This window comes from Mirounga angustirostris, unplaced genomic scaffold (genome assembly GCF_029215605.1).
Source record: "Mirounga angustirostris isolate CCGP_5_RB_7025 unplaced genomic scaffold, mMirAng1.0.hap1 SCAF_12, whole genome shotgun sequence".
Classification (NCBI taxonomy): domain Eukaryota; kingdom Metazoa; phylum Chordata; class Mammalia; order Carnivora; family Phocidae; genus Mirounga; species Mirounga angustirostris.
In genome coordinates this window covers 50,316,780-50,339,141 of record NW_026991720.1, presented here as the reverse complement: position 1 = coordinate 50,339,141, position 22,362 = coordinate 50,316,780, and the positions used below count along the sequence as shown (strand labels likewise).

At 41.3% G+C, this 22,362-nt stretch overlaps 1 protein-coding gene across 10 annotated transcripts in view; it reads right to left on the bottom strand.

The window, feature by feature from the left end:
• The window catches only part of OSBPL3 (oxysterol binding protein like 3), a 176,180-nt gene that overhangs the window by 38,601 nt on the left and 115,217 nt on the right, over positions 1-22,362 (bottom strand). For 6 of the 10 annotated variants that reach the window (XM_064575146.1, XM_064575152.1, XM_064575147.1 and 3 more), the window contains 4 exons: positions 21,090-21,246; positions 10,813-10,943; positions 7,715-7,822; positions 860-994 (listed from right to left, as the gene is read on the bottom strand). In XM_064575146.1, the coding sequence (XP_064431216.1) occupies positions 860-994; positions 7,715-7,822; positions 10,813-10,943; positions 21,090-21,246 (531 nt within the window). The remainder of the gene's footprint in view (positions 1-859; positions 995-7,714; positions 7,823-10,812; positions 10,944-21,089; positions 21,247-22,362) is intronic. The other 4 variants (XM_064575150.1, XM_045864556.3, XM_064575148.1 and 1 more) reach the window with 3 other exon arrangements.

The window sequence follows — 22,362 nt, the reverse complement described above, 5'->3', positions numbered from 1 at the left end:
TTTCATCAAACCTTTAATCCAAATCATCAAACATCTTGAATCCCACCATTACAAACCTACAGAAATAGGGTTGTTTTCATAGAGGCCCATACACCGGTCTGCCTCGAAGGTGTTCATGATAAACACCTGTTATTAAAATTTTTATACTTTCTTGACCAGTTATCCCAAAGGAAACATAAATAAACTCAAGACTATAGTTATTACAGAAATTCTTATTAATTCAGACTGCATTTCAGAATTTGTTAGTGTTTGCATAGAATGAGTTATAATTTGTCTTTTAACCATTTGTGAAAGAAAAGAATCTTCTATGGAAATTAAATAAGATTAGTATTTCTATACTAAAGGGGTAAAATTATCAATTTGCATTTTCACAAGTAATGCCAACTATGATACTTGCTTATTCAGGAAAGTACGATTTTTATGCATCAATATAAAACAGTATTATTATATATTATAAATGAATTATAATAGCCATATTATAAGAATTATAATAATATAATAATGGCATGTTATAAATTAATATTGGTAAATTCACTCATTAAAAAAAAAACAAGATGCTATTTTCTGGCCCTGTGGTAGAAATGACTAGTTAATAGTTAAAATGATTAACAAGTAATTGAAAAGAGGTACAACAAATCAAGTAACAGAAATGAGGAAGTACCCAACACCTACTTTTGCAACCTTTCCCTAAGGTCTTGTATCTTTTTGTGTTTTTGGAGGTAGGAGTTACAAGAAGATCCTCAGAATGTAATGGTAGAGAGAGGCCATTTAGTTAAGCATTTCTAAAGATGGGTATTTACTGAACGAGTAAAGCAACAAAAGAGGTTTTGAGGCACCTAACTGAAAACAGTGCTCAAACCTCATTTTCTGAAGAGCTTGGAGATAACAGAACTTCCTGTGCATCAAAAAACTCCGAAAGGGAGTCAGTGATGGAGAGTCTACTCTCGTTGGAAAGCTGATGGACCAGAGCTCGGCTGTCATCTCTGGAGTTTTCCTGTTTGAAACACAAACACAAAATTGCATATAATTAGAAACAGTCTCAAGAGAAGCAAAATAAACAACTGATTTCATTGCACGATACACAAGGTCACAGGCGCATGCAAACAAGCAGCTCAAAGCAGAGGTCAGCTCCCAAGTTGAGGAGAAGCAACCTCACACAAAACAAAATGAAAAACAAAGGTCTCCCCCAAATGGGCACCTCACTTCATAGGTACCATCACTGTTTAGGTACATGCAACAAATCTCAAAGCCAAAACAGACTGTCCAGGTCAGTCTTCGTTTCCATTTAAGAGGGGGAAAATTCCAACACTCTCTGATTCATATCCTCTTATTCTCTACCACTGCAGGATGTTTCTTTTCATCCTAAAATTTCTTCGGAATTATACTCAGTATATGTCCTTGCATGGCTGATTCAGAGCAACATTGCTTTCTTCTGCCCCCACGCTCTCCCAGAGGCCAACATGCTGCTTTTGAGGCATCCCTTGACAAACACACAGTGTGGTTTGGCCCAAAAGTGCCCCTGGTGGCAGATCATTCATTATTCATGGATGAATGAGATAAATTCTCTTTGTCAGTCTCTCTCTAACCACAATGACTCCAAGAGGGAAGGAAACTCCCAATCCCCTTTGTAAGCCTCCTTACAAACAACACCATGGCATATCATGATTTTCTCATCTTGCATGGCCCTCCCTTCCCTACTTTGCTGGGTCTAAACTTCCCCTCTGGGAAGGACCGAAATACTTTGTTTGAGAATGTGCTTTCTATTCAATTTGCAAGTGCAAATTCAATACAACTCAACAAATTGAACAACTGCTCTATCCTGGCTTTGGGGAGATATAAGGATGAATAAGACCAGGTTTCTGGCCTGAATGAGTGGCACAGAGAATGCACCCAACACAGGAGACCAAGACTGCGGGAGAGAAAAGTACTACAGAAGGGAAGAGGAAGGTGAGATTGATTGATTCTATTTCAGGCTTTGGTTTAGGGAGGGCTTCACAGAAGAGGTGACACCTGACTAGACCTTGAGGAATGAGAACAAATTCAGGACAAGATGATTCGATTCCTTCAAACCAGAGGAGAAGACTGTTGCCCTCAACTTCCCTACCACTCACATTTCTCATGGGGCTGATAAGGGAGCTGCTTCTGTGTCATTGTGTATCTGATAAATGAGTCCCAGAATAATTTGGGAAACAAAAGTAAAAGCGGATTATGTATTTTCAAGAAGTTATTTCATGAGTTCAGGATACACTCTTCAGTCTCATAAACAACTTATATCCAAAATGGGAATGTGATAACAGGAGGGCCACAGCAGATTTTCAGAGTGGTCCCTTTATGAAATGTTTACTTCAGGAACACATTTAAATGGCTATCCCTTCCTCCTGGATTTTTCCTAAATAAGACACCTGGTCATTCAAAGGTCCTACCCATTTTAATATCCATATAGCCTTGTGAAAAGCATGCTTCCTCTGCCCTGACAAAGAGACCACTTGAGGATCTACAAACAAGTACCACACTTGTTACCTTCAAGGGGAAGACTGGTCTCCTCAAAAGAGGAGACACCACAGGGAATAACTGAGCTCCTTCAATGCTCACCAAAACAACAGAATCTTCCTGGGGCTTGGTGTGCCATGGCCATATAAGACTCTAATGATTTATTTACTTGTTATAGTCATTAATTCATTACCAGTCATTCTTCCTCTCTATCTTCCTCCTTCTAGACTGGTGGATCAGGGTTGGCTGACAAACGGTGAAAATTATACACCTAGCCTGAGCCCCTTGTGGTGTTCCACCCCTCCAGAAACTTCCTATTAATACCCACTGAAAACTCAATGGGACTGCAGCAGCTCCAAGCCCCAGCATGCTACCTTATACACACAGGACTGCACTTGTTAAATATCAACTTGGTCATTCAGTTCAATGATTTCCCCACAAGTTTAGAAGGTCTGAATGGTTGTTTATCTATTTTTTTACCTTGAAAAAAGATAAACAGAGAAAAGGGAAGGAGAGGAACACTCATAATCCTATCACACTAAAACCACTATAAGCATTTTGATACATTTCTCGCCCATCCTTTTTATACACATGGTCTTGCTCTGTTTTAAAATAATTGTACTCATATCTATATGTACTCACATATGTATATGTACTCATATACATATATATATATGAACTTTCCCCAAACACTGTACCATAATCATTTTTTAAAAAATTAACATGTATCCTGAGGATAAAAGTAGTATGTGTTCAAAATAGAAAATACAGAAAAATGTAAATAAAATACATATTATTTAAAGCTTCATCACCCAGATGTGGCCCCTATTAACCTGTTGGTATATTTTTTAATATTAAAATATTTGTGTGTGTATATATATATATATATGTGTATGTAGATATGGTGTGTATGTATATGTGAATAGGTTGTATATAGATACATAGATTTAAGTTTGAAATACTGGGATCACACTGTACATAGTCTTTATATAGTCTGATATATTCATTTAACATTATATTGTGAACTTTTCCCCAGGCTGTTAGTTTTTTGAGACATTAACTTTAGTTGATAGATAATACTTTATTATATATGGGTGTTACAGAGTAACCCTTTTATGTATTGGAAGTTAAGAGTGTTTCCAAATTTGTAAAGATGGTGAACACGTTTGCAAATGTCTTTTGTAAATAATGAGACATTATCATTATTTTTTAGAATCAGTTCCCAGAAGAATTATTAAAAATGTTTATAGTAATATATATATTACCTAATTATATTAACAAATAAGAGAACCTCTGTTTTCTCTATATCTTTAAGGGCATAAAATACTATAATTTAGAAAAATTTTGTAAATCTAATCGTTTTAATTTGCATTTCTTTGTTAAGAATTAGGTCAACAGGGGCGCCTGGGTGGCTCAGTTGGTTAAGCAACTGCCTTTGGCTCAGGTCATGATCCTGGAGTCCCTGGATCAAGTCCCGCATCGGGCTCCCTGCTCAGCGAGGAGCCTGCTTCTCCCTCTAACCCTCCCCCCTCTCATGTACTCTTTCTCTCTCTCATTCTCGCTCTCTCAAATAAATAAATAAATCTTAAAAAAAAAAAAAGAATTAGGTCAACAGTTTTTTCTTTTTAAAAAACTAGCTGTAGAGATGTTAACGTTGGGGGAGACTAGGTCAGGGTGCATGGGAACTCTTTGCATTTCTTTGCACCTTCTTGTGAATTTATAAGCATTACAACATCCAAAGTTTTTTAAAAAACCCAGTGTATTTGGGTTTTTCTGGTGAACTGTGTCCCTTTTCTCATTCATTTGTTGAGGTCTTCAGTTGTTTGTTACTACCTATTAATTACTTACACATTAAAAACATTATCACCTTTTTTGCATTATCTGAGTCTATCATTTTCACTGAAAATATTTTTCGTTTATTATTTGCCTCATTTTTTCACACACACCATTTTTTCCCAAAAAATATCCTGTCAGATCTAGTCAACATTTCTTTTGTAATTTTTCTATTGTTTCCAAGTTTAGGAAGTCCTCCCTACTCTGGCCATTTGATAAATACTTAAATCAATCTATTTCAATTTTAGTTTTTATATTTAACTCTAATTCACTAGCGATTCATTTTAGTGGCAATGGAAAGATTTAAACTGCTTTCCAAATTGCTTTTGAGCTGTGCCAACTGAATTTATTGAAAAATCCATCTCTTCCCCATTGGTTTTAGAGCCTCTTCTATCAGATATTTGTCTCTTTCATACGAAATGGTGTTTATGCCTGAGATAGTGATTCGGTCCATTCTCACACCATCCCCAGCATATTTTCACTACTGGAGCTTCACTCTGTCGTATTTTTTGGCCTGGTACATTCCTCAATATATAGCAGTGATGCTATTGAGAAAACACTTCCGACTTGCCAGATGTGGACTGAAATCCCAGCTGGGACTCTTACTAGCTGTGTGCCCTGGGGGAAGCTACTTAACCTCTCTGGTTTCCTTGTCTCTAAAATGAAACTATCATCACCTACCTCAAAGAACTGTGGCTAGGATTTTGTGAGTTAATGGACTCAACTGCATATGGAATATAGCAGAGAGGCAATTTAAAAAGTTCTGTTCTTCTCTTTCAGACATTGCTTTAAAAGTTCTTGCCTCATCAGTCTCTCTCTTTTTTTAATGTTTTATTTATTTATTCATGAGAGTCAGAGAGAGAAAGAGAGAGGCAGAGGCAGAGGGAAAATCAGGCTCCCCGCCTAGCAGGGAGCCCGATGCAGAACTCCATCCCAGGACCCCGGGATCATGACCTGAGCTGAAGGCAGAGGCTTAACCATCTGAGGCACCCAGGCGCCCTGCCTTATCAGTCTCTTAAGTGGACCGTAGGTTTAGTAGAATGTTATCACCCAAGGTCACTTAGCCTTTCATTTGAAACCTAAAATAATATAAGAACTAATAAGCTGATAATATTAAATGTTCACATTCAGAAACACAAAGCAGGAGAACTTAATAGAATGTGAGAGTAATTCCTGATAGGAGAGGGGGGATTTTAGAATCTAGGAGCCAGGCTCGATGCCAAAGATGGGTAATCTGCACAACCCAGAGGTAAGGGATGAGACAGAAACACAGAGAACAGAGTGCCCTGGGCTGACCCCACTGTGGGGACTGTCACTCCCTGACAGAATGCCTGGGGTGTCTGTGAGCCACCTAAGAAAAATAAACGGGAATGGAATTTTTAGGCTCTGGGGCGGCCACTTCCACTCACTCTCTGGTTTCCTGAAGACAAGAATGGCTTTTCCCTTTCTGGGAAAGGGAGCCTGAGTCACTCAGTGAAAAGCAGGATAAGACAAGGAGAACAGAAAATCACTGAAAGAGGAAACAGCAAGGAGAACACTCCATCAGCAGGACTCCAGAAGGTTGTTTTGGAAAGTGTGAATGTGGGGGATACTACTGTCCCTCCTCAAGGACACTTGAGCCTTCAGGTACATTCCTTGTGAGATCGGTTTGAAAACATGCATTGTTAAGGGGCGCCTGGGGAGTTCAGTTGGTTAAGCATCTGCCTTCAGCGCTGGTCACGATCCCAGGGTCCTGGGATTGAGCCCCGCATCGGGCTCCCTGCTCAGCGGGAAGTCTGCTTCCCCCTCTCCCTCTGCCTGCCGCTCTGCCTACTTGTGATCTCTGTCAAATAAATAAATAAAATCTCTAAAAAAAATAAAATAAAAGCATACATTGTAAAGACTTGTGATTCTGGTTTCCTTTCCAAAATGCAAATAGCCCCAAGTATACACACTAAGCATCAATACACAGAACCATAAATGAGGGGTCAGCTTGCTTAAACAGACAGATATAATCAGGTGGCAGTACTACTTAGAAGGTAAGCACTGTCTCACAAGAGACAAGAAACCCCATGGAACGCCACGGCGTCTGGCAGCCACCAACACAGAGTGATGGCACGGAGTGCCTGCGCCCTGCTCCAGCAACCTTGCACACTTCCCTGCCCGGGCCTAAAATGAAGGTCACCCCGGTAATGTTCAGGTGCTCAGCTTTAAAGATGATTCAGTTTAGGTCTGGGCTAAAATGACGGAAAAGATCTCTTGGTGGGGAGTGAGTCTGTGGAGAAATGTCATGCTCAACTTCCGACACGTCTCAGAAGTAACAGCATCCTGGGAGCCTCTGCAGAGACAGCGTAGGTCCCAGCGTAGGAGAACAAGGTCCCCCTTGGCGTGTGGCCGAGCCCGTGGTCCCCGTGGCTGCAGATGCCCAGGCCTCGCCCCAGGTGCTGACCAATTTCAGCCGCTAGCCTCCTCTTTGCCTGAACATGCGGCTTCCCACGGACTGAAGTATTGTGTGGGGGGTTTGTTTTCTTTGAGGACAGGAGAAGGAGGAAGAGGGATTCACCTTCAACATCAGAAACTCCTTTTAATAAAATTCACACACACACACACACACACACACACACACACACACCCCTTGTATAGTACCTTCCTTCTTTTTATTTTAAGTGCTCTCAGTCTAATAAGTTCGTTAATGAAAAATACAGCATATCTGAGACATACAGTAGCTAAAAACAGGTTTGAAGCCTTATTATTCTTTATTATTCTTTTCTACTTATTTTCTGAGTAATCCACTTGTATCTTTTCTGCAGTTTCTCATTTTAAACACACGCAAGGAACATTTTGTATAAACATCCTGAGTTTTAAGAAGAGACATTTTAACATATTATTGGTTGACCAAGACACTTCAATTGTAATACAGTATTTTTTCCTTCACAGGGTACAGCTGTGCTTTTTAAAAGAGAAAAAAAAAAAATCACAGGAGAAGAAGGTACCGGTCACAAAGAAAGGGGGGAGGGGATGTCACAGAGAGGGCAACTTGGGATACCACAGGGCAGAGAAAATGAGGCCTCTTCAGAAGTAACAGGAGAAAATGTTTGTCTCTCTGCATTCCGACTCTAGTAATAACTAGTGAAAAGGTGATACTTAGGAGGAAAGGGGGTAAAGAAATACAAAGGGAAGAAGACTTCTGAGGGGGGGAGCAGTTTACCAATGCAGTTAGCATATACTCAGGAAAGCTTTGGGGGGCTGGCAGGCGGCTCAGACCCTGCAGCAGCTGGGGGGGGGGCGGGCAGACTTGTGAGCACCACTCCCCACTCCCGAGGGGGAAACAGAGGCAGAGGGACTGGACAGAGGGTGTCAGGTGAGGGGGTGGCGGTCGTGGAAACATTCCCAGCCGAGAAGCCTTACCCACCTCTGCCAGACTGTCACCCGACTTGGCAGCAGCGGGGGAATCGAGGAGCAGAGACTCAGCATGGATTCTGCGTAAGCGTTCTTTAAGGTCTGTGTTTTGTGCTAGGGCCTGGAACATGTTAAAAATAGTGGGGCTCTGTTAATAAATGGATGTATCAGAAAAGCACAGCAGTGGGCCCAGGGGGACGGTCCTGTGAGAAGTGCCTGAGGAGGGCACTTCCTGGACTTCTTTCTTGAATGTTATCCAACAGGATACGGTTCTGCGATGCCAGGGAGATCAAAGACACCGAACTTTGGAAGTGATGTCCCTTCTCTGGTCTCACTTCTGGGCATGGAAGAAGGGACTGGCGAGGATTTCCTTTCAGTGGGGAAGGAAATCACCAACACCTTCAGCTCTTACTAGGCTAGTGGTTTCATGGCCCTCCCTCCCCAGCTCCCTCCCTATGACCCCATGCTTCTCTCATCTTTAAAGAGGATGCTTCTCCCACCCCTTATGATTGGACATCTTTTAATGCTATTTAATTCTCATACCAGCTGAACTGGATCTTTTTTTGAACTGGATCTTAAGAAGTGTGCTTGGAATTAGGATTTTGTGGAGGATTCATTTTATTATTTCCCAATATAGGTGATGATTGTTTTATTCATTCTTCATGACTAAGACATTTAATTGAAAACAACAATGACATACTTTCACTTACCTGGATAAAGGCTAAGGACTAGGGCCCTGGGAATTGGGGGAGGGAACTGGACACATGTAAACCCACCCCTGGGCGGGTCAGATTCCCTATCCCAACCTCCCAAATGGGAAGGAACTAGCTTGAAGGTAAAGGAAGATGTTTCCAAATGATCTGTCTTTGGAAAAGGGCAAGTGTGCCTGATTGTCCCCCCAGACACTCCCACAGTCAGCTCTCCAGGTGCCTGCACACAGATCTGTCCTGTCTGTCTATCAGGCTCTCTTCCAAGAAGCTCAGAGCCTTTCCCATCCATTAGTGCCCACAGGGTCTACCTGCTGAGATCATAGAAGGATGTGGCACTGTCTGATCTACTGCCTGGATCTCAAGCAGGATGTTGGTTTTATTTTTTAATACCCAGGAATGGAATGGGTTATTTGGAAATTCTTGAGGATCATTTAGGAAACACTGAGTAAATGTTCTTAATACACACAAGTACATGTAACAATCTCTATGGGGTACTCACTTTTTTCTGACCAACATTTTGCTGGCATCTTAGCATCAGTCAGTGGCTAGAATCTATACCAATGTTAGACTCTTAGTATGGCCTGAAAAATGTGTTATTTTAGCAGCTTCTCTTTCCTTTGTAAGCCACAGGCAGAAGAAAGAAGAATGCCAAGACTGCATATACAGCACAAACATATGCATTCTGATAGCCCTGGGAGGACACTAAAAATGTTATTTTTAAAAAACAAGCTTTGAATTTAATCCAGAATCCAAGCCAAAAAAAGGAAAGAAAGGATCATTTTGTTATATCTTAAGTTTCCAAAATCCTGAACATGGGAGAAAGTAAATTCCTTAGAAGGGTAACAGCTCTGGCCTAGGATACCATGTCCTCTACCAGACAAGCCGACTAAGAAGATGAGGCCAGACCTCCCAAGGGAGGAGGGCGGGAGACAGGAAGACCGCTTTGAGAGGGGCTGGGGAAGCCCATCAGAGGTACCTTCTGAAAGTACTAAAAGTCAACCTACTGGGAACAAAGAAATGCTCTGTAGCACTAAAAAATAAACTTAAAAACAAAACACAACAAAACAAAACCACACTTCTCTTCTCTCAAACCCAAATAGCTCCCAGTGTGCAGCTGGCTGTCCACTGCAATCCAAAAGGGGTGTTTCTCTCTCTGACCTTAGAAAACCCAGAGTTCCTCAGGGTGAATGACATTAAGACCCTCTATGTGGAGTAAGGCCACATTATTTTTTATTTCTTTCAAAGATAACATACTTGGACCGCCAAGTGAGGAAATATTCCTAAGTATTCTTCAACAACAACTATGCACGACTGGTAATGTGTTTCCCATTACGGTCACACCAAAATCATTACTTTACTTTTCTCAGTAACGTAAGGAATCGAAAAGATGAACGGATATTTTCTAGTTCTCTCGAAGCCTGAATTAGCTCCTGAAAACAAGATCCTAAAATTCATCTCCCCAACTTAACCCTAAACAAAAAGTTTGGTATTGCTTCAGCTGGTAATTTCCCATGTGCGCACACTCTCTATTTGTACTAGGGATTCGAAAGGACAAGCAAAGACTAGGGGCATAATGAAATAACATAATAAAATAAAAATAAAAGAAATATATAAATAAGTAAAATAAATACAAATGACATAATAAGTATGTTATTTTTAAAACCTGCCAGCTTTTCGATAGATACAGAGTGAGTAACCAGACAACACCAACCGTTCAAGGTAGAGTCCTAGGACACTGCACCTGAATGGAGTCCAACTGAAATCAAGGGGAAAATGTAGAGAGAGAGTGAATAACAGAAGGGCTGACTTGAGGCTGGAGCCTGATATTTCTGTTGTGATGAAAATGCAATGATTATCTGACACTCCTTATGACTCACCTCTCTATGCCCATGCAGGAAAAGGCAGCTAAAAGTTTTACCTTACCGAATCAAATCACTTCCAAATAACTTTGAAAGAGTGGTAAGCAGGATCACTGCTGGGCAGCAGAGAAGATGAGTGAATTTAAAGTTGCCTTCTGCTACCTGTCACTTGCAAAGTCACTCTAAGCTCAAGAAGTACAGGAACCTCCAAACCTTGGATTTTGTAATGAGAAACAAGTATCTGGAAGACCCACACAAACACACAATAAACGCTTTACAGAAACAGAAAAATCAAGATAAATGGAAGGAAACCAAACTTAAGGTATCTAATGCTCCATGAAATACGAGTTACTAAGATTGGAGGTAGGCTCAGTTTTGCTGTTCAGAATTAGCAGATCCGATACAAGGTTAAAATAGAATTTGGATAATTTGTTGGGTTTTCTCATGAATTTTCAACACAACCATGGAGTCGGAAAATATAAAAAAATTCATGAGCATGGCCAGGTGGTCAGGCATTTCTGTGACACAGACATGCAACTTACGGATGACAGGGCGTGTTTCAGGCCGATGACCTGGGCAGAGGGGGAGGAGGAGACATCCTGTTCCATCAGCTGCTTCAGCTTCTCTCGCTCTGTTGATATGGTATTAAAAGCTGACCTTAAAGTGAAGTAAACTAGAAAGATATAATCATTATAAAAACGAGTAAAGGAAGAGGCATAATTAAACACAAGATACAAAGACACGTATTCCTTATAAAGGAATTTAGAAAAGTAACAGCCCTGAATAGTGAACTGAAGAGTACAGCAAATGGACACTCTAAATTGACTTCTAAAAAACACATCTGGAAGGTATAACACCAAGCGTGAACCCTAACTGGAACTATGGACTCTGGATGATAATGATGCTTTGTTGTAGGTTCACTGATTATAACAAATGGACCACGCTGGTGGGATGTTGACAGTGGGGGATGTTGTGTGTGTGTGGGTGGGGTAGGGTTATATGGTACTCTGTACTTTCTGCTCCATTTTGCTATAAACCTAAAACTGCTCTGAAAAAGTCTATTACAAAATTTAACAGCATACACATTTTTTCCTTTTTTTTTTTAAGATTTTATTTATTTATTTGACAGAGAGAGACAAAGTGAGAGAGGGAACACAAGCAGGGGGAGTGGGAGAGGGAGAAGCAGGCTTCCCGCTGAGCAGGGAGCCCGATGTGGGGCTCGATCCCAGGACCCTGGGACCATGACCTGAGCCTAAGGCAGACACTTAACGACTGAGCCACCCAGGCGCCCCTAGCATACACATTTTTCAATTCTAAACGCCCTATCCACTATACAATTCTAGGAATTTATGACTTGTCAAGATATTTTGACACTTGAAAAGATACTTCTGATTTCTCAATTATCAACATTTAGTTTTGTTTGTATCCCCAAAGACTGAAACTGCTTGAAAACAAAGCTCATTGGTTGCTGGGGAGTCATGAAACTCGAAACCAAGAAACTAGATAGCACCTTAACCAGGTGACCAAAATTAATCACCAGTGAGGCTCAGATGGACTTTGTGTGCCTCCAGGTGTAATATCCTGAAAAAGATACACCTTCCCTTGTGTTGTACACCAGCCAGGGATAGGTCACTGCAAAGTGAGGAACATCTTCTATTTAAAAATTGACCTGTATCCTTCAAAAGCATCAATTTCATCAAAGAAAAAGAAAGGCTGAGGAACTGTTCCCAATTGCAAGAAACTGAAGAGATATGACAATTAAAATGTGATCATAGGCTCGATCCTGGACTGAAGGGGAAAAGTGCTATTGAAGGACATTATTGGAACCACTGACAACATCTGAAAATGGAAAACAGGAGAGATGAAAGCCATGCTTCAACGTTAAATTTCTTGAATTTCATAACTACACTGTGGTTAAGTAACAGACTATCCCTATTCTTAGGAAATAGATACTACAGTATAAAGGCATAAAAAAAGACATGATGTATGATCCCTACTCTCACACGGTTCAGAAAAATAAACACATGTGTATGTGTGCACATACAGTGTATGTGGAGAAAGAGCTAAGATATATGTGGCCAGATATTAAAAACGATGAATTTGGGTAAAGGATATATGGCTGTTCTTTGTATTATTCTTGCAACTTCTCTGTAAATTTGAAATTATTTTAGGGTGTTGCCTACACACTCTTGTTAGTCTTGCAGCTGCTTGATCCAGAATCCCCAAGCTCTAAACTTGGCATCCAGCTACTCTGTTCACTTTAGTGAGCCCTCAGGTACATGAGAGCTTAGCACTGCTAGGCATTCAGATGCCAGAACTAAAGTTTTTAAAGCCCGCTAACACATACAGCAAAAAATTCATCAAATTTGGATCACATTTGTATGAGTTATCTCCTAGGAATGGGGAAATGCCATCTAACTTACTGATCATGGATATCACATTTGAATATTATCTTTCCAGTCTCCTTTATTACATTTTGTTTTAGAAAGGTAGGAAGAAGGAAGAGGCAGAGACATACTTCTTCTCAGATGGCCTGGCATATTACTGAATTCCACAAGGCTGCATTTTTGGAGGCACTGTCATTCAAGATTGGCCATCTTGAATCGCAGTATCGCAGAAACTAAATACGCATAATCGACTCACTTCCCTCATTTCCACAGTCACAAGGACAACTGCATCTCGCCATAAGTTGTTGCTGAACTTGTCTGAGGTCGTGGTGTTCTGTGATGGATTTAGACCATCTTTGTAAAGTCATCATATAAATAAGCAATTTGTTTAAACACAACACACACACACACACACACACACAGAGTTTCCTTAGTTTATTAAGTACAATTCATTTCTTCCCTTCTGTCAACAGAAGACAGGGTAAATAGGTACTAAAGGCAAACAGGTACTAAAAATTTTCTAACAATATCTATGGAACGCACTTAGCTCTTTGATTTAAACAATTCCATCGAGCAAAATAATGGGCAGCACAACAGAGTGACCAATAGTGTGGACTCCGAACTAGCCCTGGATTCTTTCCAGCTCTATCACTCAGTCACTGCATGACCCTGACAAACACATGCTGTACCTGAACTCCCCTTTCCTCATTTGTAAATGGCGGTCATGATAGCGTTTACTTTATAAGATGGTGGTGGGGATTAAAGACGATAATGGGGGGATAGCACTTAACCCCATGGATAGCATATAATAAATAGTAAGTGTTGCTGCCATAATAATAGTGATGGTGATAAAAGCAACACAAGAGGGTGAAAAGTGGTGGGGACTTGAAATACGGGCACCAGTTTCAGGAGAGTACTTTGGTCTCTTGCCAGAACAGCAGTTGTTAATAACTGCGTGCAGGGTACAGGGTCTATGAGTGAGGGACTGACCAGAATCTGTTCAACAGTGGAAGAACAGCCTCAGCTGGGGGGCAACGAGCCCCACAATTAACATTTTACGTCCTATTAGATAGTCATCCCCCCCAAAACACACACTTGGTCGGATATCCATCTGAGTGGGTCCCGGGGGGAATACCTCTTCACTGCCATGGGTTTTGGGGGGTTTTTTTGGTCTTTTAGTATAAGTTTCCTTAATCTGCTATTACAATTCATTTTTTTCTCTTTTTTAAATGGAGGTATAATTGACATTAACCTTACATGGGTTTTGGTGTCTACCGTAATGATTTGGTATCTGTATCCACTGCAAAATGATCACCACAATAAGTCTAGTGAACATCTGTCACTTTACATTGTTACAAAAGAAAAAAATTTTTTTCACTGTTATGTTTATTGCTTTAGATTAAGTAAATGTGGTGCTCAGCTGGCTGCCACTTGACCAGATCAATTCCTCTGGCCTTCAGACAGCCTGCAGTAAAGCAAGGCCTTCAACCTGATGGGAAGATTCCACTTAAAATTGGCAGAATATACATTCCTTGCTTCAAAATGGAGAACTGACAAGGCTGCGGTGGGCATAAAATAAGCAGAAAGAAACTCATATAGTCACTATATTTATTTTTCATCTGTAAAGTGCTTCCTAAACCATCTGACAAAAGATCGCCATGCACTGAATTTTTTTTTTTTTAAAGATTTTATTTATTTGACAGAGAGATAGCGAGAGCAGGAACACAAGCAGGGCGAGTGGGAGAGGGAGAAGCAGGCTTCCTGCTGAGCAGGGAGCCCAATGTGGGACTTGATCCCAGGACCCTGGGATCATGACCTGAGCCGAAGGCAGACGCTTGATGACTGAGCCACCCAGGTGCCCGCCATGCACTGAATTTCTTAAATGACTGGTGAGGCCCACCCAGAGGACATTAAAATAGTCATTCACAGCGGCCTAGTGACCCAGCACACACAGAACGATTGTTAGGGGCTGCTCGTGGGAGACTATATTTATATTAACTGTTAAAGACACAGGACCCCAGAGGTGAGGAATATTCTTTGTGACGGAATGTTTTCTTACTAATTTCTAACCTGATGCTAGGGGGAAAAAAAAAAATTTACAAAAATAGAAAGATCCAAGTGAATGTATCATATCTATGGATATCTGAAAACAAATAAAACCACATAGAAAGTCTTCAATGCTCAGAGCTACAAAGAACTCCAAAGATCACCTAGCCACCCCCCATGCAGAATGACCAACTCCTCTCTGACTCTAAACTTCCTTGCCTGTGGTTTTTGGACCATGTTTCTCAGAGCATTTGCTATCTCCTAAAGCAGTCCGCTCTGCCCCCAGACTCTCCTGCAGGGCACGAAGACCTCCTGTTCCCAAGTGGAAATTTCCCTCAGTGTCTCCTCACTGGCAAACAGAACTACCTCTCCGTTCATGTGGTGCTCAAATATGGAAAGGCAATCATGGCATCTCTGTTTACTCCTCTTTCCCAGACTGTCCTCAGCCATTTCTCAAACCCTCCCACTGTACTAAGACAGCAGGATGCAGGTTGAGTTCTGGCAGAATGGAATGCCATACGCCTCATACAACTGACTCCTGGACCACTACCTCTCCCGTTTCCACAGGCTTCTGCGGTATTCTTCTATTGAGTTAGATGGTGAGAGTATAGTTAGCACGTTTGGTACGGAAGCACACCTGTACTCTCAATCTACCTCAGCTCTACCATTCAATGCGCTCCTTTTCTAGCAGTTTCTCGGCATCACGGAAGAATAAGGTCTGGGGGAAGACAGTTATGAATACCAAAGACATCACTTCTACAGAGGCAGTCTGGTAGAAGGGAAAGACATTTTGTAATAAGGCAAACGTGAACCAAAATCCTACTTCTACCACTTGGTTGCCATTTAGATTTTGGACAAATCCTCGGTTTCCACATCTGTAGGTGTGGATAATGCCTGTAATCTCATGAGTGCTCTAAGGAAACAGTGAGAAAACATACTACCGTATAGTGCCCAAACCACTGTGGGACTCATTATTTTTCTTTCCCTCTTTTTTTTTTTTTTTAAGATTTTATTTATTTGTCAGAGAGAGAGAGAGGGAGCACAAGCAGGGGAGCGGCAGGCAGAGGGAGAAGCACGTTCCCCGCTGAGCAAGAAGCCCAAAGCGGGGCTGGATCCCAGGACCCTGGGATCATGACCTGAGCTGAAGACAGATGCTTAACCGACTGAGCCACCCAGGCATCCCTTTCTTTCCCCCTTTTTAATGAAAAGCATATTTTGGTGAATTTTCTTTGAAATGATAACACACCTAAAATATCTCGGGTGGTTTGATCTTCTGTAATCTGCTTCCTCTAATTTTCAAACCTCACAAGATATCCATGGTTTTAAAATACTTTCTGATACTCTATCCAAATGGTTCTTTCACTTAGATACATTAGGTAATTTGATTAAATGGTCCTACTTATTTCCAGATAATTTACATAAATGCAAGTGCTGAGCCTATTCTTATGCTGAATTCTAAATTATGCTTGATAAGTGATCTGGCTTTTCTTTAAATTCTGTATATCTTCTAGCTTTTAATCTATGAAAATGATGGCACCGTGACATGCTTGGTTTTTTATCTAATGCTTCCAGAAACTCAAAACAGTTCAGAAAATGATCCTTCAACAATTAAGACTCAACACAGGAAAAGAATCAAAAACAAAAGAATGCTAAATAATGGAATACAGTTTAATTTTGTTCTACTTTTAATCTTTTCATTTGTAAATGAGGCTTTCCCTCTCTGAAAATACCTTTAGGAAAGTATCATTAAACCTAACCTTGGGGCGCCTGGGTGGCTCAGTTGGTTAAGCGACTGCTTTCGGCTCAGGTCATGATCCTGGAGTCCCTGGATCGAGTCCCTGGATCGAGTCCCGCATCGGGCTCCCTGCTCTGCGGGGAGTCTGCTTCTCCCTCTGACCCTCCCCCCTCTCATGTGCTCTCTCTCTCATTCTCTCTGTCTCAAATAAATAAATAAAATCTTAAAAAAAAAACCAAAAAAACCTAACCTTGTTTTCTTTCCAAAGTAGAACATAAATGCCCCACTTCCAGAGGACCCTGGTCCTATCCTAGTCCTTGCTCTCCTATCCTACAACTGCTCACCATATTCAGTCATTTCTATTCAGCTAAGAATAGAACACTGTCTCATAAAACCTTCTTGTAACAGTAAGCAACAGCATGAATTCTATTCAGAACAAAATAACCAATCATAGAAAATAGTTACAGAATTTGAGACCCAAAAGTCAGAACTACTTTAGGCCATTTAACAGGTGAGGCAACTGAGGCCCAGAGAAGTTAACTGGCTGAGATAAAAATTCCACAGCTAGTCATAACAGAGTGGCTTAGAATGAATGCCTATCTTCTGACTCAGATGGTATAGAGGGTTAGCTCCATAAAGGCTTATTATTTACTGTGTTTCCTGCATTATGTTTCTAAAGAACTTTAGTTCCTGGGTGTCAACAGCTACTGGGGAAGTGAGGGAAAGATTTCCAAATACATTGAAAATCACTGACTTAAACAAAACTAACAGACTTCTCTGCTGCAGGACTTCTCAGGGCCTTTAATATTTACTATTCTTGTGTAAGTTCAAAGGGGACCATAGTCAGCAGTGTTTTCCAAACATTTTTAACCATGGAATTCTTTTGTTTTTAAAAGCATTTTATGGGCAAAGTGTTCCGTGAATATATTTGGAGAAATGTAAAAGTTAATATATGCAATGTAAATTCCTTAATGGCTTTTAAGTTTTGGTACATTTTGTTCTCTGCTTACTTATATGTGTGTCAACATATGCTCAAAGCCAGACACATGAACCAATGAAACTTATTTCAATGATATGCCATAAAAATCAAATTCCATTTATAATATATAAGAAGGATTTTTTCACCTATGATGGGTATATATTGGTTGTCCACCCTTTGATCTAATCTTCTACAAAACAGAGAGCATTGAGATGCATTTAACAAATTAAAGAAAAAGGAGGTAACACAGACTATGTTACAACATCAGTGGAATTCCTACATTTAGTTCGCCTGCCCTGGAATCATAGTCGACAGATTAGTCATACAGTCAAGAAAGTACCATACAAACGGCCCGTGACCAGGTCAGGCCCACACGGGAAGAAAGGAAAGGTCAAGATGCTTTGAGTCTGACTGTATGGAAGTGAGAAAGCGCGCAAGCTCGCAGGCCTGAGGACAAACCTGGGAAGTGTCTCCATTCCACGAGGCCTCTGAGTCACAGCCTGTGTGAAAGGGACTCCCAGAGATCCGTCAGTCTGCGCGAGTGTATGTACTTGGAATCCACAGCAGTGAAACACAGCCGGTTAGGCTCCCTGTGGGATTCGAGGCCCTAAGCCCACGGGGCAAAAGCTGTTGTTGTTGAGTAAGTGCACAAATCTCGGAGCACAAATCGAGACCTCGTCTAGGCATGTGGCAGTCTCTGCAGCCAGCTTGGTGTAACAAAGCCTGAAAGGCAAAACAGCTGGCTGCAGCCCATTTCAGACGGGCCACAAGGCTGAGCCCTCTGCGGGGGTATCCGTGGCCTGACTCCGCACCGCAACCTCTCTCTCTCTGCTGAGGGAGCAGCTTCTTCAGTGACAAAATTCAGGACAGCCCTGCTGCGGGGATGCATTAGCTTCTCATTCGTAAAAAGACAGTTCGTGGGTTTTTGTTTTTGTTTTTTTTAAAGATCTATTCATTTATTTGAGCGAGAGAGAGCACGAGCGGGAGGGGCAGAGGGAGAGAGAATCTCCAGCAGACTCCACACCGAGTGCAAGCCCAACGCAGCCTCACCACCTGAGCCGACACCAAGAGTCAGACGCTTAACTGACTGGGCCACCCAGGTGCCCCGACAGCTCGTGTTATTAAAAAGTTGTGCTCTTTTTTCAGGGATTTCCTCCCACAAAGCCTAAAATGCAATGCCCTGATTGCAACCGATCCTTTAATACTAGAGAACATACAAGGGCCTGCGTGAAGAGCTTTGGGCGGGGCAGGTAATCCTTCCCCTCTTACAGACTCATCCTACAACCGCATTGCAAACACTGACAAAGTTCTGACAGCAACTAGAACATGAGTTTGATTGAGGTTGGGATTTGTAAAGAACATAAAATGGTTTCCTCATAACCAACATGTTTTATGTTTGCGGGGTGTAAGGGAAACGGGAGCTGAAAGAATCAATAATGTCATGGGAGAAAAACACGGGGCCAGGAGAATAAAGCAGCAGAGCCAGTATCTTCCTTCCTCTCACTTCAAGCATTGCCCTCCCATTTTTTAAAAAATTTCTAAGGAGGGGAGCGGCAGAGGGAGAGGGAAAGTTTTAAGCAGGCTCCACACCCAACTAGGAGCCCGGCGCGGGGCTCGATCTCATGATCCCGAAATCATGACCTGAGCCGAAATCAAGAGTCTGCCACTTAACCGACTAAGCCACTGAGGCACCCCATTGCCCTCCCATTTAAAACTTTTAAGCCCATTTGCCCTTTTAAAAAAATGATAAATATACCACATTTTTTTAAAAGACAAGCAGTAAGAAGATAATAAGCACTTACAACTCCAGCCTCCATCACTAAAATGCTGGTGTAGATCCTTCCAGACTTTTTAGTACACCTATATCTGCCAGATTTATATAGTTTATTTTTTCTGAACAGACAGGATCATACCTATACATTGTTTTGAGACCTGTATTTTTACTCAATGGTATGTAGCCCTGGCCATCCCCTCCGTAAGGGTGGTGAGACACCAGACTGGGCCAGGCAGGTTGGGATTCAAGTCTCAGGTGGGCCACTTTCTACCACTTTCTTATTCAGGAAGCTCTTCAGCTTCTTCAAGCCTCAGCTTTCTTATCTGTGCAATGAAGATTACAATGATATCTGCTCCACACGTTGCTGCTAGAATGAAATGGAACAGTGCATATAAAGTGCTTAGTGAATACCTGACCTCATAGCTATGTGCTCCATATTTTTATTATTGTGCTGTTGATTATTCTATCACATAACTATATTGCATTATAAAATCCAATTTCCCTATTGTTGGGCATTTAGGTTATGTCCATTTAAAAAAAAAACAAAAACTTTCCATTTCAAAATCATTATAGATTCACAGGAAGTTGCAAAAACAGTACAGAGAAGACCCGGGTACCCTATACCCAGTTTCCCACAGTGGTAACATCTTATAGAACTATGCTAAGTATCAAAACCAGGAAACTGACATTGGCCTAATCCACAGCTCTCCTGCAGATGTCACCAGTTTTATGTGCTCTCATTTGTGTGTATGTGTGTAAATATATTTTATTTGCAATTTTATCACATGTGTAGATTCATGGGACCACCACCATAATCAGGATACAGAACTTCCCGTTACCATCAAGATCCCTCTTGCTACCACTTCATAATCACACCCATGTTTTTTCCCTTTCCCTGAGCCCTGGCAACCACTAATCTCTTCTCTGCTTCTATCATTTTATCACTTCAAAAGTATTAATAAGTGGAATCATACACTACGCAGCCTTTTGAAACTGGCTATTTTCACTCATCATAATGTCCTTGAGATCCACCCAAGCAGCTATGCATATGAGCATTTGTTCCTTTTTATTGCTGAGCTGTACTCCATTGTAGGGATGTCCCACAGTTTGTTTAATCATGCCCCTGTTGAAAGACATTTGGGTTGTTCCAATCTTTGGCTAATACAAATAAAGCTGCTCTGACATTGTATGTATAGGTTTCTGTGTAGACTCAGGTTCACATTTCTCTGGGATAAATGGCCAGGAATGCGAATGTTGAGTTCTGTGGCAAGTGATGTTTGGTTTTCTATAAAACTGCCAAACCATTGTCCAGAGTGCCTGTACTGTCCTGAATTGCCACCAGCAATATATGAGGGACCCAGTTTCTCCATGTCCTCACCAGCATTTGTATCTTTGTGGAGCTATGATAGGGGTACAGTAATACCTCATCCTGGCTTTAACTTGCAGTTCCCTAATGGCTAAGGATGTTGCACATCTATGACTAGTTTTTGATGTGATAAACAATGCTGCAAGAGATATCTTTATTTGGATAAATTTTAAATTAATTTCTACGAACGAATTCTTCAAAGTGGAATTGCTGGGTAGGCAGATTTCTTTTTTTAAACTCAAAACATAACGTCATACTGCTCTCCAGAAAAGCACCAATCTATCCCGCCACCAGCAGCATGTGAGTTAAAGAATACTTAATGCTCTCACCATCTCCCCTAAGGGCTTAAAGAAGAAACTTCTTGTCAATACCCTCCCTACTACCAGGGAAATAAAATAAAAATTAGATTGCCCCAAATCCTAATAGAGCAGAAAATGAACCAACTAAGATGCCCGCTCCAAGGGCATCCCCTACCCAGACATGCACCTGACATTTTCATCAAACACATCAGGAAGAAAGAAAACTCATTTACCTTTATGGGCAATATGACACAGGTCTTCTTGCATTTTAGAAAACTCCGACGAGGTTTCAGAGCCATCAGAGTAATTTTTCTCTTCTCCAAAATCTAACGTTGACAAATTAGGATTGGAGGAATGCAGTCTTATTGGGCCAGAGAAAGGTTTAGGGACCTGAAGTGACACCAAAGGGAGACATTTCTTTTCAGATGCAAATTGCTTAGACTATTTTTTTTTTTTAAAGATTTTATTTATTTATTTAAGAGAGAGAGAATGAGAGAGAGTACATGAGAGTGGGGAGGGTCAGAGGGAGAAGCAGACTCCCTGCTGAGCAGGGAGCCCGATGCGGGACTCGATCCCGGGACTCCAGGATCATGACCTGAGCCGAAGGCAGTCGCCCAACCAACTGAGCTACCCAGGCGCCCTGCTTAGACTATTTTCTTGTTACTAAGATTAGAATGTTGTAGAAGAACATTTTATAGGTAAATCTTTCTATTGAGTGATGACTTAAAAGAAAATAAATGAAAACCCAGGAAAGCACTTTCTCCAGCAACTTGCTCTGGCTTCTTGCGAAATAAAAATGGGTGAGAAATCACATATTCTTTTGCAAATGATAGAAGCATTAAAGCTCTAGGTTGAAAATGACAGCTAAAGCTGCCAGGCTCTTTCTCATTTCTACTCAATTCCTTCCTCCTAGCAATAATCATCCAGCATCTAGGTTGTTAACAGTGGATAGGTTTTATTTTTTTATTTTTATTTTATTTTATTTTTTTAAAGATTTTATTTATTTATTTGAGAGAGAGAGAGAGAGAGACAGAGAGCACGAGAGGGGAGAGGGCAGAGGGAGAAGCAGACCCCCTGCTGAGCAGGGAGCCCAATGCGGGACTCGATCCCGGGACTCCAGGATCATGACCTGAGCCGAAGGCAGTCGCTTAACCAACTGAGCCACCCAGGCGCCCAACAGTGGATAGGTTTTAAAACGTTTCCTTAATTTGCCTCTGGTGCTTCTACAAAGCTAACTTCTCACATGTTTGTACACAAATCACTCTTTACTTGGAAAGTACTTCCATTCAACCCATAAAGTGCTTTGAACCAAAGAGTATGCAAGGGTATAGCAGATGACTTACCCATTAAGTCTCTGATTTATTTGACCCTAACAATGTCCTAATTTAATATGCAATGGCCGAGCTGCAAATCTTAGCCTCTGGCTTAGCTGTGCACCGGGGAAGTCAGTGGCTAATGTAGCTCAGTGAAACTCTGATGGGGGTTTGGGAGGTTGGACACAAGAGG